The sequence below is a fragment of the Dryobates pubescens genome, chromosome 1 (assembly GCF_014839835.1).
Source record: "Dryobates pubescens isolate bDryPub1 chromosome 1, bDryPub1.pri, whole genome shotgun sequence".
Classification (NCBI taxonomy): Eukaryota; Metazoa; Chordata; class Aves; order Piciformes; family Picidae; genus Dryobates; species Dryobates pubescens.
The window spans coordinates 35,710,367-35,729,496 of NC_071612.1; the positions used below are offsets into that span (position 1 = coordinate 35,710,367).

The following is a 19,130-nucleotide window of genomic DNA, read 5'->3' on the forward strand; positions in this document are numbered from 1 at the left end:
GTACATATTTATTCATTTAATTAGCAAAGCACTAGTTAGCTAAGCTTTCCATCTTGAAGATTTACAGCATTTGTATCAGACTGCCTCTGCTTACTTCCAGATAAGATTACAATCTAATCTTGAAATACACTTCCCTTACTTTTCATGCAACACAATTCAACCTCAACGTTTAAAGAGCACTGTGAAGTGATTTAGCAACACAGCCCTTCCCTTGAGCACACAGAGGAGAGAGATCTTGTGCAAGAGGCAACCCTTAAGCACAAAGAGGTAAACTACATGCTCCTTCCGAGTTACACAACTTTTGATCAACAATAACAACTACTTCCCTCCTCCCAAAGCCACTCCTCAGCAAAGACATGCAACTACAATCAAACTAGATCAAATCATTTCCTTTATTTATTTTTTTTCCCTTTCACAGTTAAAGTTCAAGCTGTCTGATTAATGACACCAGTGAGATACACAACAGTACTCACACAAGTAAGTTTTGAAGCTATCGTCGGCTACCCAGAGTTGAGTTACAGGATATTAGCTCAATTCCACCACTGAAAACAGTTTTCAAGTTCCAGTACCTTTCATAGTATAAAATTTAATGAACAGCAGCAATGGTCTATCTAAACATCTCAAGAGATCTCATAAATTCCAATAGGCATTTTGCTCTGCAGTAGCTTTGTCCTTCTGGTGTGCAAAGACAGCTTTTACCAGCTTCAGTGACAACTCTGCAGACCCAGGGGAAAGAAATCTCTCTGTACAGGTGATTCAGATCAGTGAATTTTCCCAAACTCCTGACAACCTGCAAGGGATTTTCAAAGAACTGCAAGCATTAGGGCACATTTCCAGTTTGCTCTTAAAAGTCACCAGATTTGACATCTCAGCCAACAACATGCTTTTGGAATAGCCTGCTGAAAAAAAATAGCTATTAAAACCACAGAGAGAAACATGCAAAAGCTAACTTGCATCTCTTGTCCAAAAATCACAAAACACATCATTCAAATACACCTTTAGGTAAAATTTAGGATGCCTAACCTTTCCAGAAACTATAAAAGCAGCTGAGCATTGATGGCATTCAGATGGCTAACTCTTGACAGTGCTCAGGCCTGGAGTTGGTCCAAAACACCTCTCTGTAGCAGAGGCGTCCACAGGCAGGTGTGGAACACCACTTGTCAGTCCGTGGTTAACATCTTTAAATAAAAGGAAACCAAAAAAGCAAACTTTTTTTTGCTTTACATAACTCAGCTAAGGAGCTGGGGTGGAGTGAGGGAAGCACTTTGCAAAACCTGTTTTCTGGAAGCCACATTTCAATCCTCCCCATAACAATAGCTTTGGCACTGAAATGATGCCGCAGTGAAACGCCAGCGTGCGTGATGTCAGAGCTCACCAAAGGAAACAGGCAGTTGGACATACTAAAGTTCATTTCAGCTTTAGTCAAGACTGTATTCAAGGCTCAAAGCTAGAATTGTTACTTACTCACACAGAAGAATGCCGTTTTCTAATCCAGAACGAAAATCTTTCTCACCAAAACTTCTCCCAGTCACTTGCTGCAAAAGTAGGGGAAAACAAAAAGAAGGGCATCTGTTAGAAGGTGTGCATCACAGCAGCAACCCACAACAGTCAGTTAAACATCTGCTGCATAGGAAACATCTGAGCTTTACAGGCCTGGCCAAAGGACTAAGTTGTGTCCATCAGCCAGTTTCCTCCTTCCCATTTCAATGAGCTATTTAACACATAGGACAAAGTATTTGCTCTGGCCAGCCCAATTGCAGATCATAACAGAGATGTTTCCTAGAGGCAAACCAAAACCCAACCCAAAACCTACACTGTAGTCTTCAAAATAACTTTTCTATATACTTTTGAATTTTGAAACTATTGCATTTGTACAAATACACTATTTTTACTGCTTTGTTCTTGCATCATGTTAAGAAAGTTGTACTGGGCTTGAACTTTGGCTTTTAAATTATCACCTGTACAGAATAAGCAAAGGCAACTGGAAGCACTCACATGAATTGTAGCACTTTAAACATGCACCACAATGCTCCTGGGCTGTACTAAAGATGTTTCATTGGTCTCTTCTCCCAGGCAACCAGCACCAGAACAAGAGGACACAGTCTCAAACTGCACCAGGGGAAGTTTAGGCCAGAGGTGAGGAGAAAGTTCTTCACAGAGAGAGTTGTTAGCCATTGGAATGGGCTGCCCAAGGAGGTGGTGGTGTCACTGTCCCTGGAGGTGTTCAAGAGGGCATTGGACGCGGCACTTGAAGCCATGGTTTAGTAGTCATGAGGTATTGGGTGTCAGGTTGGACTTGATGATCTCTGAGGTCTTTTCCAACCTTATTGATTCTATGATCATGAAGGCAACTCTGAGTGTGAATACAAACCCGATGGAAGCTAAGGTTCAGTCACCTAACTCACAGTCCTGTCAGGCATGCTTGGACCAGGAGGTACATTCAGCATTATGAGCCCCAAGCCAGTCTGTGCTGCTTAGAGTTGGACCATCTAGGAAGCCCAATCTTGCCTGAGCATGCCAAATGCTATAAGAGTGACTGAACCCAAATTAATGACTCACTACCATGTTGACAATGGCTTGCCATTCATCCTCAAATCATTTTCTTCAGATGATGTGTTTAGTTAAAGGAATTTTTTTTTCTTGCTACCAACAAATAACATTAAAAAAATAATAATAGCTGCTATGTTTACAGAGTGCTCAACAGAAACAAAACAAAGCTAAAAAAGCCTGCCTAGTTTTCAATTGTCCTCCAGGAGGTCTTCTCCTCACCCAGCCAAAACATTTACCGGATGCTCATAGAGTTCTCATGGCTTGCATCCAATCTTTCAGCAAGACCCTTGCTCTGGGCGTTGCTTCCAGCACAGAGAATAGTGACTTGGTGACACATCTGTCCTTACATCCCAGTTTTCTCCTTGCTGTTCCATTCAGATACAAGGCCCTTCCCTCCCAGTTTCCTGTCATAAAGGCAGCAATTTATAAAAACTGACAAGTTTGGCACTTTCCCATGGGAGTAGCAAATGCACCAGCTTCACAAATGCTGCTTATAGCTACACACAGTCTGAGAGAACACAGAATCACACAGAATCACAGAATCACTGAGGTTGGAAGAGACCTCAAAGATCACCAAGTCCAACCTCTCACCACACTTCTGAGTCGAAGTGCAAATGCAAAACCTAAAAACCTAATCTTCCACTTTAATATAAATATTGCCCCTCCCAAAGCGAAGGAACTTCTTCCAGCAAACTGGTCTGACCCCTTCTGCTCTCCACAGTGTCATAAAGACATCAGACGACAACTATATTTCATGTAAATGCATAAAGCAGAACAAGGCACTGTGTTGCCCTCACACCTCAGAAGAAATCAGATGCAATTCGCCAGTAGGAAATGAACTCTAATTGTTTCAGAAGGGAAACAAAGCTGATGAGAGGTTTGAGAGCACAAGCCCTATGAGGAGAGGCTGAGGGAGCTGGGGTTGCTTAGCCTGGAGAAGAGAAGACCCAGGGGAAACCTTATTGCTGCCTACAACTACCTGAAAGGAGGTTGTAGCCAGGTGGCGGTTAGTCTTTTCTCCCAAGCAACCAGCACCAGAACAAGAGGACACAGTCTCAAGCTGTGCCAGGGGAGGGTTAGGCTGGATGTTAGGAAGAAGTTCTTCATAGAAAGAGAGATTGGCCATTGGAATGGGCTGCCCAGGGAGGCAGTCGAGTCACCATCACTGGAGGTGTTTAGGAAGAGATTGGATGGGGTGCTTGGTGCCATGGTTTAGTTGATTAGATGGTGTTGGGTGATAGGTTGGACTCGATGATCTCAAAGGTCTTTTCCAACCTGGTTAATTCTATTATATTCTACTCCATTCTATTCTATTGTAATCATAGTAAATCATCTCTAATCTTGATTTGCTGGCACAGAGGGAAATCATGACAACAAAACCATTAACATCTGGGGTGAACAATAGACAGACCACATTGAAGCTGACGTGTATTTCAGCCACAGAATAAGGCACAGTACAGAAAGGAGCAGGAAGAGCTATTTTGTAACAGCCTGATTGGTAATGAATTTTTCATATGTGCAGAGAAATAAAAAAATAAATAAATGTGTAGTCATCTTATTTCACTCCTCAACATTAAATGATCCACCTGTGGAAAGTTAATCCTTTTATTTGTTTGTTGAACAGCCTCATTCACCAGGAGCAGTACTGAAACTGTTAAAGAAACTCAGGTATGCATCTACCTGCCAAAAACTGTCACCTGAGTATTGCTGTCACGACTGCTGATGTAAGAAGGCCTCATACATGATTTCTGGCCACGGGAATAAAGTCATGAATTGCAGTTGCACAGCTGGAACAACAATTCACCCAGTGAGAGGTACAACAGAAACTGACGGCAGGTGAGGAAAGACAGGAAGGTCCAGGAACAGTGCATGTCTTGTTTGGAAAGGAACTGGAAGTAAATGAGGCATGGAAAGGTTTATGCCTATCCTAGATAACCTAGCAGCAGAGGGGAAACATTAATCAGCCAGAAGTCTCCTGATTTGGCCAATTAAAATAAGAACAGCTCAACAGAGATAGGCTAGAAACTAAAAATATGCACAAAGATGACATTATAAATGACAAAGATAAACCCAAAAGGGGACTGAGAGAAGCAAGAAGTTGGATCCACCTTTTCCAGAGGAAATTAGAGCTTATTTTCTTGGAGTGTGCACAAACATACCCACGTGCAAGCACACAGACATACACCTCCCTTCTCTGAAGAGGGCATCTGGGGCCATACCCTCCAGAACAACTACAGCACGCCCACAGGCCAGCCCTCTACACATTGATGAGAGCACCTCTGCTCAGCACACTGAGAGCAGGAGGGGAGATTTAAAGTGGCTTCAAGCACAAGGATTGGCACTCTCAATTGCAAAGAAAGTTGTGCATACTAAAGTTTGCCCTGACCCATGCAAGAAGGAAAGCAGGTGCATTTTCCATGGTATCACCACACACGCATCCCAGGACTGTGTTCAAGGTCCCAGCCTAAACACTGCTCTGTTTCTACTAGCTTATCCTCTTTCATTTCTGGAAAAAGGCTCCAAGTTTTGCTGCTGGATGAAACTCTGAAAACATTACACAATCACCATGGTTGGAAAAATCCTCTATGATCATCAAGTCCAACCATTAAACACTGACACACAAGGACTAGAGGGTAGTATTTTCAGTGCTTCTATTGAGCTATACTGGACTAAAGAAAACAGTGCCTCTGCAGCCAGGTACAGAACATTGGAAAATGGGGGAATTAATCTTCAGCCCATCAGATTTCATACTACAAAGAACTGGTGTTCAGAATTGAACCTGCACAAAATGAAGTCATGGGCAAACACAAGGTAGTGTGTATTCTGGACTGCTTACTTCAGGAAAGGGAAAAAAAAAAAAAGGCAACCACAAAAAAGAATGAAGTTAACAGAGTGAACACTGAAACCTAGTCACAGAATCATAGAATTGTTAGGGTTGGGAGGGACATCAAGGATCATCCAGTTCCAACCCCCCTGCCATGGCCAGAAACACCTCACACTACATCAGGCTGCTCAGAGCCACATCCAGCCTGGCCTTAAAAATCTCCAGGGATGAGGCTTCTACCAGCTTCCTGGGCAACCTGTTCCAGTGTCTCACCACCCTCATGGGGAAGAATTTCTTCCTAGCAACCAATCTGAATCTACCCATTTCTAATTTTTTTCCATTCCCCCTAGCCCTATCACTATCTAACACCCTCAAAAGTCCCTCCCCAGCTTTCTCGTAGCCCTCTTCAGATACTGGAAGGCCACAATTAGGTCTCCTCAGAGCCTTCTCTTCTCCAGGCTGAACAGCCCCAACTCCCTCAGTCTGTCCTCATAGGAGAGGAGCTCCAGCCCTCTGATCATCCTCGTGGCCCTTCTCTGGACAAGTTTCAGCACCTCCAGATCCTTCTTGCAATGGGGGCTCCAGAACTGGACACAGTACTCCAGGTGGGGTCTCACCAGAGTGGAGTAGAGGGGGAGAATCACCTCCCTCAACCTGCTGGCTATGCTTCTCTTGATGCAGCCCAGGATGTGATTTGCTTTCTGGGCTGCAACTGTACACTGCTGGCTCATGTTGAGCTTCTCCTCCACCAGCACCCTCAAGTCCTTTTCTTCAGATTACTATGCAAGACCACCACATCTTACAGCCTTTCAAGATAACTGCCTTTGCTACCTAGCATCACCCCATGTCACCAGCACAGATCCACATACTTAGCACAGGAGGAAGCAGGATACATGGAAGAATTCCCTGTTCACTTTTGCAATGCCAGCACACTGTAATTCTCTGCAGTGCAGGGGTACCAAAGTTAGAGTGAAGCATCTGGAGGTGTGTAAGAAGAGACTGGATGGGGTGCTTGGTGCCATAGTTTAGTTGATTAGATGGTGTTGGGTGATAGGTTGGACTCAATGATCTCAAAGGTTTTTTCCAAGCAGGTTAATTCTATTCTATTCTATTCTATTCTATTCTATTCTATTCTATTCTATTCTATTCTATTCTATTCACCTTCAAGGCAAAACACAAGCTGTATCTTGCTAATGATTACAACCAAAGCCTGCCTTTAACAAATTCTGTGAAGCTGAGAGGAAAAGAGCTGCCTTTCCATATCACACTGCAAATTAAAAATAGAGAACAGAAGCGAAACAACATCATTTATTGTTGTGCTTCACTTATGTGAGGAGTGTTGTTTTGGTTTGGGTTTTTTTTATTCATCATCTGTAAAAAGCTGTGAGCATCTTCAACCAGGGCAATGATTTGACTGCTGGATGCATTCAGCTGTTTCACTGCCACTTAACAGCCCAGAAAATGAACCTAAAATGAATAATAAAAGTTGTTTGGTTTGGGTTTGCTTTTTTTTTTCCAAAAGGAATATTAGGAGACTAAACCACAGCACACTTGACTCTATCACAAGCTTGTGGCAACGAGTTTAATATGTATTTACACACAGTAACACTTCTTACATGCAGTATTGTTGCTGATTAACTCCTTTGTTCTTTGCAGTTACGCATGCCACTAAATTTATGTCATCACGGATGGCTGTCATCCAGCCACTAACCAGTGCCACATTACACAACTCTTGTTCTCACTGAGCTTCAGCTCACATTGTTTTCCTTGCCATTTTCTATTGCTGCTGGTGCTTCCTGAGAGGGAGCTTGCAAAACCTCTGGTGTCAAAACAGCTTAAGGGCATGAAAAAGAAAAGGTGAGGAATTAGTGAGCAGATGCTGGCCTCAGGTGAAGTGTATCTTGGCCAACAAGATACAAACACTGTGAACAAACACTTGGTCATCAGGGACAACACTTTGAAAGTTGTTAGCTTCGCTTTCTATGTGCACATCTGCATGTAAAGCAGTGAACAAAAATACAGACACAGCAGGGAGAGGTCTTTGTTATTTTGAAGAGCTTGTGCAGCACTGGAATGAGCTGCCCAGGGAGATGATGGGGTCAATGTCCCTGGAGGTGTTTAGGAAAAGACTGGATGATGCACTTAGTGCCACAGCTTAGCTGATTAGATAGAGTTGGGTGATTGAGTGGACTTGATGATCTTGGAGGTCTCTTCCAACCTGGTTGATTCCATGAAAGAAAGATCATCAAAAATTTGCCAGTTCTTTCCATGTGGGTACACTGCACTTCCATTTTGTACCACCACTATCTTCCTTTACATCATTTTTTACTTAAACAAACAAAACAAAACAAAAACAACAACAAAGGGAAAGAAAACAACAAAGGAAAGCCCACTCTGCTACCTCACTAGCAAACATACTGCTTTTACTCCAGGGAGATGTAAAAGTCTGCCTTAAACCAATAATCACAGGTAGGTAAATAGAAGGCATAGGGTTGCATGAGCACCAGGGAAAACAAACCACCAAAAGAAGCATGACAGCATTTAGAGCATCAGGACTTGACACCTTTAGAGCAATGATTTCCCACTTCTTCATTTCTGACGTAACAGTTGAGATATGAATACCAGCAAGGAATGGAATGGAATGGAATGGAATGGAATGGAATGGAATGGAATAGAATTAACCATGTTGGAAAAGACCTTCAAGATCATTGAGTCCAACCTATCACCCAACACCATCTAATCAACTAAACCATGCAACCAAGCACCCCATCTAGTCTCTTCCTAAACACCTCCAATGATGGTGACTCCACCACCTCCCTGGGCAGCACATTCCAATGGACAATCTCTCTTTCCCAATCTCTCTGGAAAGAATTTCTTGCTAACATCCAGCCTAAACCTCCCCTGGTGCAGCTTGTGACTGTGTGCACTTATTCTGGTTCTGGCTGCCTGGGAGAAGAGACCAAACCCCACCTGGCTACAACCTGCCTTCAGGTAGTTGTAGAGATCAATAAGGTCTCCCTTGAGCCTCCTCTTCTCCAGGCTAAACAACCCCAGCTCCCTCAGCCTCTCCTCACAGGGCTTGTTCCTGAGATGCTTTGGCCTGTCTGCAATAGTGGACGCATCATCTAGGAACAAGCTTGCTCTCTCATACTCCACAGTAGAGGGATTTAAATTGCTAAACTCACAGATATAAAAGTTCTAAACAGCTTTATTACAAATATTAGGAAGCTAGAAGAGATAGTATAGACAAACCTGAGGACTGCACAAATTGAGCTTTCCAAAAGCAACAAACCCTGTTCAAGGCATACCTACCTTCCAGGAGAGCTGACTGATGACAAGCACTTTGCACAAAGCTTTCCAAGGCATTACAGTATTGAGGTGATTTACAACTGAAATCAATAAAAGGGCAAATAACTTAAATATCTTTAGTGTATATTTTGATTCTCAAGGACAAAAGCAGCATGAGCTCAGAATGACTAATGTGACCAGCAATAAGCCACCTGAAATTCTCTGGTATGGAACATGAAAATGTAAAGAATGTATGGGAGGCAGATTCCACGCTTGGGTAGCAAGATGAATCTCCAAAGAAAGCACTTAGCATTATTTATTTTGAGATTTTTAGGGACAGAGTGTCTGCTCAGCAAGTTTGCTGATGATACCAAACTGGGAGGCTTGGCTGATTCGCCTGAAGGCTGTGCAGCCATTCAGCAAGACTTGGACAGGCTGGAGAGCTGGGCAGAAAGGAACCTGATGAAGTTCAACAAGTATAAGTGCAGAGTCCTGCATATGGAAAGGAAGAATAAACTGCACCAATACAGGTTAGGAGGCAATCTGCTAGAGAGCAGCCCCATGGAGAAGGGCCCAGGAGTCCTGGTGGATCACAAGTTATCCATGGGACAGCAATGTGCTCTTGTGGCCAAGAGGGGCAATGGGATCCTGGGGTGCATTAAGAGGAGTGTGTCCAAGATCGAGGGAGGTTCTCCTCCCCTTCTACTCTGCCCTGGTGAGACCTCATTGGTCCAATTTTGGGCTCCCCAGTTCAAGAAGGACAGGGATCTGTTCGAGAGAGTCCAACAAAGGGTTACCAGGATGATTATGGGACTGGAGCACTGCCTGATGAGGAGAAGCTGAGAGCCCTGGTGAAGAGAAGACTGAGAGGGGATTTAATAAATGTTGATAAATATCTAAGGGCTGGGGGTCAAGAGGGAAGGGACAGGCTCTGCTCAGCTGCACCCTGTGATAGGACAAGGGCTAATGGATATATACTACAGCACAGGAGGTTCCACCTCAACATGAGGAGGAACTTTGTCACTGTGAGGGTCACAGAGCACTGGAACAGGCTCCCCAGAGAGGTTGTGGAGTCTCCTTCTCTGGAGACTTTCAAGACCCATCATGGATGCATTCCTGTGTGACCTGTGCTAGATTCTACAGTCCTGCTCTGGCAGGGGGGGTGGACTTGATGAACTCCTGAGGTCCCTTCTAACCCCTAACTTCCTGTGATCTTCCACTTTCTGGTCACTAAGTTTAACTGCAATTTGCAAAGTTACCTAGCTGTGCTGAAATCCCCTTTGTTCTTTTCCTCTGGCTATTCACCCATACTATTCTTTAAAGAGCCAGGGAGTAGAACTGCTCTTTTTCACACTTCATAGGGACTCCATTTTTAATAGCAACAATAGAATAAATTAGGAGGCAGCGTATTATCCTCTACTTCCTTTAAATTCTCTTCTGTCAGGTGTGTTAGCTGACAGCTTTGTGTCAGTTAGCATTACAGAATACAGAATCATATCCACTGATACAAACACACTCCCAACCCCTTTGGTGGACCCAGTTGTAAGTTCTCACTAAAGGAATGATTTCTTTACTACAGGATGCTAGCCAGGGCTTAAAATACCACAACAATTGATTTGATTTTATTTTTTCTGATCCTTTGCTTAGTTCAGTGAGGACATGATCCTATGAATGGACATATGCACTTAATGTGCAGACTGAAAGAAGAGGTCCTGTGAGTAATTCATTTAGAGAGGTTGCCCAGAGAGGTTGTGGCATCTCCTTCTCTAGAGACCTGTCTGGATGCATTCCTGTGTGACCTGTCCTGGGTGATCCTGCTTTGGCAGGGAGGTTTGACTCAGTTTTCAGAGGTCCTTTCCAATCCCTAACATCCTAGGATTTTATGATTTAGGAAACATGACAAAAGAAATACAAAAAGAAGAGAAAGATAGAAATGCACCACTAGACAGAAATCTCCACCCCAGGCCTCCACCATCCCCCTTCTTCCTATTACACAAGAGTTTATGAAGATGAAGACAATTGAGCTCCACTTAGACTCCAGACAAACCATGAGCCAACTCTGAGTTCTTATAGAGCACTAGTACTCCATTGATTCAGGCCTTAAGTTTAGCAAGTCTTTGTCAACACTGCCTCAATGTTTTCATATAGAACAGAGTCAGAGAATTTTCAGTTGGAAAAGACCTTTAAGATCACTGAGTCCAAGAGAAGCCTCTGATCAGCTGCACTACAATTCTACCTGCTGAAAGGCCAAGATATGATGGGAGAAGACAACTGCAAGCAAATGAGGCTTATTATGGCTGACAAAACACAGACATCACTATATTCCTCCTTTCCCCCTTAACATACCACCACCAGCAGCAGCGATTACCTACCTAAGGCTTTAAAGCTAAGTCTGGGAAGGTTTTTGTCCTTCCTAATCCTGTCCATCACCAGAGCTTTCCACACCAAAATTCTGCATTACTAACAGTGGTATTATACATACAGGGCTGCCATACATTGTTTGGATTTATGATCTTGCAGGGCTGCATTCATTTCTGCCAGGACATCTGGTAGTATAATCCCACTTGGCTGGCAAGCTGCTAAGCAGCATTAAAATTTCATGACAGAGTAAAACCAGCCTCCTTTTTTCATCTCTCCTCCCTGATGCTGTTTGTACACATTCCCAGGTGTGTTGCCAAACATTGCAGCCCTCCCTGTGGGGAGGGGTGGGGCAGAAAACCTTTCATTGAAGGTTGAATACTTTGTGGTAAAAGGGAGCAAAGAGGAGTAGGAGAACTTAAAAGCCTCTTCCATCAGACCTCTTTTGGCTGCAGCACAAGCCCTGAAAGCTTCACCTAGCAGCAGGTCATCTGTTACAACAGATTTGTATTTGACAGTAGGAAAATTGGTATTGAATTGTTATTTTATGAGGAACTAGATTCTTATCTCTCTACTTCAAGCAGTTATTATCAAAATTAGATACCAGATGACAGACATGACAAGAACAATCAAAGGTATCTGGTTTTTATCAGTGGCTCAGTTTAGGATTCCTTTTATTGCTAAAACCAAACCTAAAGGTTTCTATGACAGAAACTTACTTCCTGTACTGTGGTACTCATCATCTGTTTGTTAGTTTTAATGTGAATTCACAATGAGAGGCATTGTAGGCTCCTGCCATAGATTCATCAGCCAAGCATTTATCCTTCTTGACTGGGGAGAAGGAAGAATGAAGGATTACTTCAGGAAAACAACTTAGAATCATAGAATTGTTAGGGTTGGGAGGGACCTCAAGGATCATCCAGTTCCAACCCCCCTGCCATGGGAAGGGACACCTGACACTACATCAGGTTGCTCAAAGCCACATCCAGCCTGGCCTTAAAAGCCTTCTACCTCCACCCTGGGCAACCTGTGCCAGTGACTCGCCACCCTCATGGGGAATAATTTCTTCCTAACATCCAATCTGAATCTACCCATTTCTAGTTTTCCTGCAGTCCTATCACTCCCTGACACCCTCAAAAGTCCCTCCCCAGCTTTCTTGTAGCCCTCTTCAGATACTGGAAGGCCACAATTAGGTCTCCTGTGAGCCTTCTCTTCTCCAGACTGATCAGCCCCAACTCCCTCAGTCTGTCCTCATAGGAGAGCAGCTCCAGCCCTCTGCTCATCCTTGTGGACACCTTCCAGCATCTCCAGATCCTTCCTGTAGTAGTGGCTCCAGAAGTGGATGCAGTACTCCAGGTGGGGTCTCACCAGAGTGGAGTAGAGGGAGAGAATCACCTCCCTTGACCTGCTGGCTATGCTTCTCTTATCAATTTATTTGATGGATGCAGCATCTTACCACAATGATTTGTTCTTTATCTCTGCACTCTTTCCCGTGAGAACGAGACCCCATGCAGACGGTCAGAGGAGCAGAGATCAGGTTTAACACGTATGACATGGGCCCAACAAGTACAGCAAACCACAAAATAACAATATAGAATGCCCCTCCTCAAACTTAGGCCCTCATTTAATCTAGTGGTCATCTGGAAAGCCTGGCCTCACTCTTCTATACCATGAAGATGATCAGCAAGCTGGAGCAGACACCCTGTGGGACCCGGTTGAGAGGGTTGGGGCTGTTCCACCTGGAGCAGAAAGGGCTCCAGGAAGACTTTATAGAATCCTTCCAGTACCTACTAGAAAGTCAGGAAAGGACTTGTTATAAGGGCTTGTAGCGATAGGATGAGAGGGAGGGGTCTGAAGCTTCAGGAAGGCAGATTTAGACTGGATATTAGAAAGAAATTCTTTACAGGAAAGGTAGTGAGGCACTGGAACAGGTTGCCCAGGGAAATCATGGATGTCCCTTCCCTCAAGGTGTTCAAAGCCAGGCTGGATGAGGCCTTGAGCAACCTGGTTTAGGGGAAGGTGTCCCTGTCCATGGCAGGGGTATTGAAATAATATCATCTTTAAGGTCCCTTCCAACCCAAACCGTTCTATGAATCTGGCGAAAGCTCCTTGTCTCTACTACCCCTTCTGCTGCTGCACAGCCAAACCCCATTCAGGGTCAACCAGTGCTTAATGATAGTTCCTGCACCTTTGAAGGGAAGAGGAGCAGATGACTTGTAATTACTAGCTATCATGAACAACTTTTCCCAAAGTCTTATTTTCCTTCTCAACCAGGCTAAACAAGCAGACTGCTCAGTGAAAAACAAAAGACTGATTAAAGTTGCTAGGAATTTTCCAGCCTCTTTGATGAGATTCCTTGGGGCTTGCTGTGGACAGACAAGAACTGTCCCTCTTTAACTGCTTGCAGAGAAAAAAGTGTGTACAGGGAGCTACTCTCAAAAGCAGTAACTATTGATTCAGCCCTTACCTTTACCCTAGCATGATTTTTCCAGAAGCCGATGGAGGGAGAGAGCTCCAACTCCGGCCACTGAACTCTGAGTAGCTGTCAGACCAACACATGTCAGCCTCACATTTTATCACCAAGCCAAAGACTTTTTAGCAAAGGCCAGAAGAAATTTTTTCCTTTGCTTCAGATTGATTACACTAGCAACTATCCAGCAAAACAGGAAACTGAGTTTCTAGTCATCTCCAAAGAAAGCAAAGAATTAGAATGGATATTGTTTTATCCCTTAACTACTTCTAGGTGCAGAATCTCATGGTCTTGAAAAACTGCTCCTTCAAAATATATGCCACATTGCAACATCTACACTTTGAAACTGAAGCATCTGCTAATAAAAACCTTTTACTTTCCCTCCTGATTCAGGACTGTGTGAACTTTCTAATGCTGAAGTGTTTAAAGCTCTCAACTAATTGCAGCTGCAGAGGCAGAATAAAAGACAGGCAGCAGAATCCTCATTGAGTCCAATGTCTCATCTCACTCTCAAAGCAATGAAGATATCAACAGCTCAGTAGGAGCTGATGGGATCACTGCAGTATCTAGATTAGCTAATCCCCATTTCACACTGCTCTAACCTATTTTACATCATCACTGCATTTTGGTTTTACAAGACCACCGTGCCACTTCTTGGATGAGCAAGTTTTTGACACCAGCTCTTTTTTTTTTGCCAGGAACATTCATCTTGGCAGACAACTTTAAAACTGCACACATTTAAAGCTGGACAGAGACAGGCATGCCAACACAGATGAAGCTCCATGTTAAAGAGGCTCAGCACTAGAAGCACTTCAGCCTGTCATTAACCACTGTCAGCAAAGAGACTACCGAAGCTCAGCGCTATTACCAAGCTTTTGGAATGAAAAATGCCTGCTAGGAGATACCAGCTTCCCTTTTTGAAGAAATTAGGTGTTCACTTGAGCAAACCATTACTGAATTTAACCAGCCATTTCAAGATGACACTTAAGAGTCTTAGGTGTCAGTGGAGCCTCTGAAATGCCAATGATGAGCATCACTAGGCACCAGTCTACCTTGAAGCTTTTATATTTAATGGCATCAAGTCACATCAAGACAAGTCCATATGTAAACTGTCCCATTTACAGTCTGTACCATTTAAATATATAAAAGTATAGCTCAGCAAGGGCATTTTAAGACCTGGTTTGCCAGACAATAAGCCTGGAAACCCAGAGCAAGCAAAGAAGGAAACTCTCTACAGGGACTAAGTCACTTCATACAGACCCTTGTCAATATAACTCTGTAGAATTTTGCCTCTTTAAGTGAAAAGGAAAGAGGGTAAGCCCCAAAACTTCTGAAAGGAAAATATCTGAGCTCCTTGGATGTTCCCTCTGGACTCTGGATTGTCACTTGGCACATTCTCCCACAGGAAGAGAGATGTGTGCTACAGCTTTGCAGTCACTTGCAAACAAGCCACAAATCTACCAGCATCTAAACTGGAAAAAATGTGCATTTCAAAAATCACAGCAAAAAGAAAAATGATCCATTTTCCTGCAGAAAGCAGGGTAACCTTCATATGTTTTCAAGGCCTTCATGAATAACTCTTTGGAAGTTGATCTGTTTTGTTCCTGCCTCTATAGAGACAAAGTTAAGGAAAAGTATTCACACTCTGAATGCTTTTCCAGCTAAGCCAGTTTTTAAATACTATTTGGCCACCATGCATGGCTGGAGCTATATTCATGGTGCTGTCAGGGAGCAGCAAGGGACACCTGCTCCCTCAGGGCAGGCAAGCTAGGAGACAAGGCTGGCCCCAGCAAAGGCTGTGTCCTCGTCGATAGTGCAGTTGCAGAGGACATGGACTGACAGATAAAGCTAGGTATTGGTAACCAGGTCCATCTGTAGTTATCAGAGATGGCAAAGCAATGAACTGGGTCTGGAGTCTGTCCAGGAAGTCCAATCAGGAGCAAAAGCAGACAGAGACAGATCAAGACTGGAAATAAGGCTACACTGGCCCAAGGTTCATTGAGGGGTCAGGACCACAGACAAGGAATGGACACAACCTACAACATAAGTGCAAGGGGCCCATCCAAGAGACAAGGCACCTATAGGCTCCCCAGGGAAGTGGTTGAATCCCCATCCCTAGAAATGTTTAAAAGATGCACAGATGTGGTGCTGGTTTAGCACCAGATATGGCAGAGTTAGGTAATGGTTGGACTTGATGATTGTAAAGGTCTTTTCCAACCCAAACGATTCTATGATTCTACAGCATATTGCTGTGTGTCAACAGCACCAGCTCCTGCAGCACCAGCAGCCTGACTGAAGAGCAAGAAACAAGGCAATCCAAAGGCTCACCATGCAAATGCCATCTCTGCTGACAGATAGCCCAGACACTGACAGATATTAAAATGCCCCTGCAATGCATGGCAATAACTGGTTCTCAACGACACTGATTCACTTTGCCCATCTTACGGCAATGGAGAAAGAAAAAACCTTTTTTCTCCTCTCACATCTTGGCATGAGAGCTAGAGAGAGTAAGAAAATGCTGCCACAAAGGAAGAAACAAAGAGGAAGGCATGGAGAAGCAGAACAATTTCTATCCAAATTATGTTACAAGCAGATTGAAAGCCTATGGCAGCCTCTACTGGAGTAAACTGGTTTACTGGTCTTCACTCTGCTACATGCCTCTGTGCTCCCTGTGCTCCAAACCCAAGGAGAGGCAATAGCTCTGCAGAAGGAAATAGTGGCTGCCATTAATGCTCTGGACAAGGGAAACATGAAAGAATAGCTAGAACCAGCTGATGTTTTAGAGCAAGTAGACATGATAGAGTGGTCGATTTGACTGCATTTAAGTAGAAAAGAAAGAACTTCTGGAAGACTTCAAATCACTGTCTGCTCTTGAGAAGGCTCTTCTAAGAGCAGCCACCAACTTAAAAACAAACAAATAAACACAAACATACAAAAATAAAAGAAACACAAAACCCCAAACAAACAAAACCAAAACCAAACAAACCCCTCCACACACCTCAACCAACCCACAAACCAAAGACTCCCGCTCTTTCCCTCCCACACATAGTTTCTGCACTACTTACTTCTCTCTTGTTCTCCCAACCTCCCAAAGATCACATTTTTCCCCAACTAAAGAATGTTGAGACCTGTCTTCCAGCAGGCAGCTCCCGCAGGAGCTGGTGATCTTGCGCTGCATGATGCAGTACTAGAACTGAAAGCCATTTTTCATTCACCTGATTTAGCTGGAATAGGACAGTTACGTGTAGGTCCTGACGGGGATTTCTGCTAAATGGAATTCATAAATCAGTATTGTTGTCCCTTGCAATGATAAACACTGCCACTTACAGATCCAGAGCATCAAATCAAGACCTATTTACAAGATTGCCCCCAAGACAGAAAAAGGCAATGTTACACAGGGTAAGTTGTTGCTATTTTCTCCCCTGCTGCTGCAGATACAGGGAGTCTTTGTTTGGAGGACACTGAGAACAGAGGGAGAAAGGGAGGAGGATTGATGATGCTTACAATAATAACAAACACTGCTCTTTTCTGTTGCTGGAGCACCTGCTGCCTCCATCAGTTCAGGCTCATCTATTATGCAGCACACCAGCAGCGACAGCTCCAAAAGCACCAGTTCTGAAGTCCTGACAGATCTGACCAAAGAGCAAGGCACAGAACCACCTCTCATTATCAAATCATGAGCTGCATCAACACTCACTTCTCTTACCTGTTTATTGCTGGGTGAGACAAATACTAGGAACAATTAGATTGAGCACCTGATTCCTGGAGAAGAGGAGGCTCAGAGGAGACCTTGTTGCTCTCTACAGCTACCTGAAGGGAGGTTGTAGCCAGGTGGGGGTTGGTCTCTTCTCCCAGGCAACCAGCACCAGAACAAGAGGACACAGTCTCAAGCAGCACCAGGGGATGTTTAGGCTCGAGGTGAGGAGAAAGTTCTTCACAGAAAGAGTGATTGGCCATTGGGATGTGCTGCCCAGAGAGGTGGTGGAGTCACCGTCACTGGAGGTGTACAAAAAAGGATTGGACGTGGCACTTGAAGCCATGGTTTAGTTAGTCATGAGGTCTTGGGTGACAGGTTGGACTTGATGATCTCTGAGGCCTATTCCAACCTTATTGATTCTATGATTCAAATACAGACAGAGGAATAAAAGACATTTACTTTCACGAAGACTTGTCACTTGAGCCTTGTAGTAAGTAAATTCCTGAAGATGAGAAGAAAGCTCGACAACTATTTTAATTGCGGTTACTTTTATTTTTACTGTTAGTGGAAACCATGTAAGGTCTAAAATGGATTGAAAGGAATGCAATTATTTCACTGTAATGCTTTAATAGTGCAAAAGGAGCCTATTAAGAACACGCTGAACATTTCCAATCTAAACAGTAAGAACTGCAAGTTTCAAAACATTTGCTACATTTCTACAATTCCAAGAAATCTTTAGAGTTGGCAAAATCAGACTGGTCCCATGAACATTTTCATGCTACAAGTCCAGGAGTATCTCAAGAGGGCAACTCAAATGCTACATTAAACATGAAGCACTTGCAGGACTCAACATCAACAATTTTATAGATTTCATAGACTGGCTTAAGTTGGAAGGGACCTTAGAGATCAGCTACTCCAACACCCTTGCCATGGGCAGGGTTGCCTCTCAACTAGACTAAGCTGCTCAAGGTCTCATGCAACTTGGCCTTAAACACCTCCAGAGAATCACAGAATCAATAAGGTTGGAAAAGACCTCAGAGACCATCAAGTCCAACCTATTACCCAACACCACATGACAACTAAACTATGGCACCAAGTGCCACATCCAGTCCTTTTTTGAACACCTCCAGGGACAGTGACTCCACCACCACCCTGGGCAGCACATGCCAATGGCAAATAATTCTTTCTGTGAAGAACTTTCTCCTCACCTCAAGCCTTAATTTCCCCTGGTGCAGCTTGAGACAATGTCTCAGGGAGAAGGCATCCACAACCTCCCTGGGTAACCTATTCCAGAGTCTCACCACCCTTGTACCAAATAACTACTTTCTAAGATCCTGTCTAAACCTACTCTCCCTCAGCTCAAAACCATTCCCCCTTGTCCTATTGCTAGACACCTTTATGAAAAGTCCCTCTGCAGCCTTCCTGTGGGATCCCTTCAGATATTGGAAGGCAGCTCTAAGGTCCCCCCAGAGTCTTCTCTTCTCTAGGCTGAACAACCTGAGCTTCCTCATAGCAGAGGCGCTCCAGCCTTTGGATCAACTTTGTGGCCCTCCTGTGGACTTGTCCCAACAGCTCTGTGTCGTTCTTATGATGGGGACACCTCAACTGGATGCATATTACCAGCACTGGATTGCAAACCGATTTTCAGCTGCCAAAATGAGAGGAGAAAGCAGGACTGACTGAAATTCTTTATCAGCACATTGGTTTTCCAGGCTGATGTACAGTGAGTAACCTTCCTCAAATCTGAAATAAGACAAGATAGCCAAAGATCTTGAGACTAGGAGGAAGTTCTTTAGTTCTATAGTGAAATACTAGAACAGGTTGTCCAGAGAGGTGGTTGAGGCCCCATCTGTAGACACATTCAAGGTCCAACTTGATGTGGCTCTGAGCAACCTGATCTAGTCAAAGATGTCCCTGCCTACTGCGCAAGAGTTGGACAAGAT

General features: G+C 43.9%; 1 protein-coding gene across 1 annotated transcript in view; it reads right to left on the reverse strand.

The window, feature by feature from the left end:
* Positions 1 to 19,130, reverse strand: part of LIMCH1 (LIM and calponin homology domains 1) — a 223,646-nt gene that overhangs the window by 140,043 nt on the left and 64,473 nt on the right. Inside the window, exon 2 of the mRNA XM_054163774.1 lies at positions 1,465 to 1,535. Coding sequence (XP_054019749.1) covers positions 1,465 to 1,535 — 71 coding nt within the window. The remainder of the gene's footprint in view (positions 1 to 1,464; positions 1,536 to 19,130) is intronic.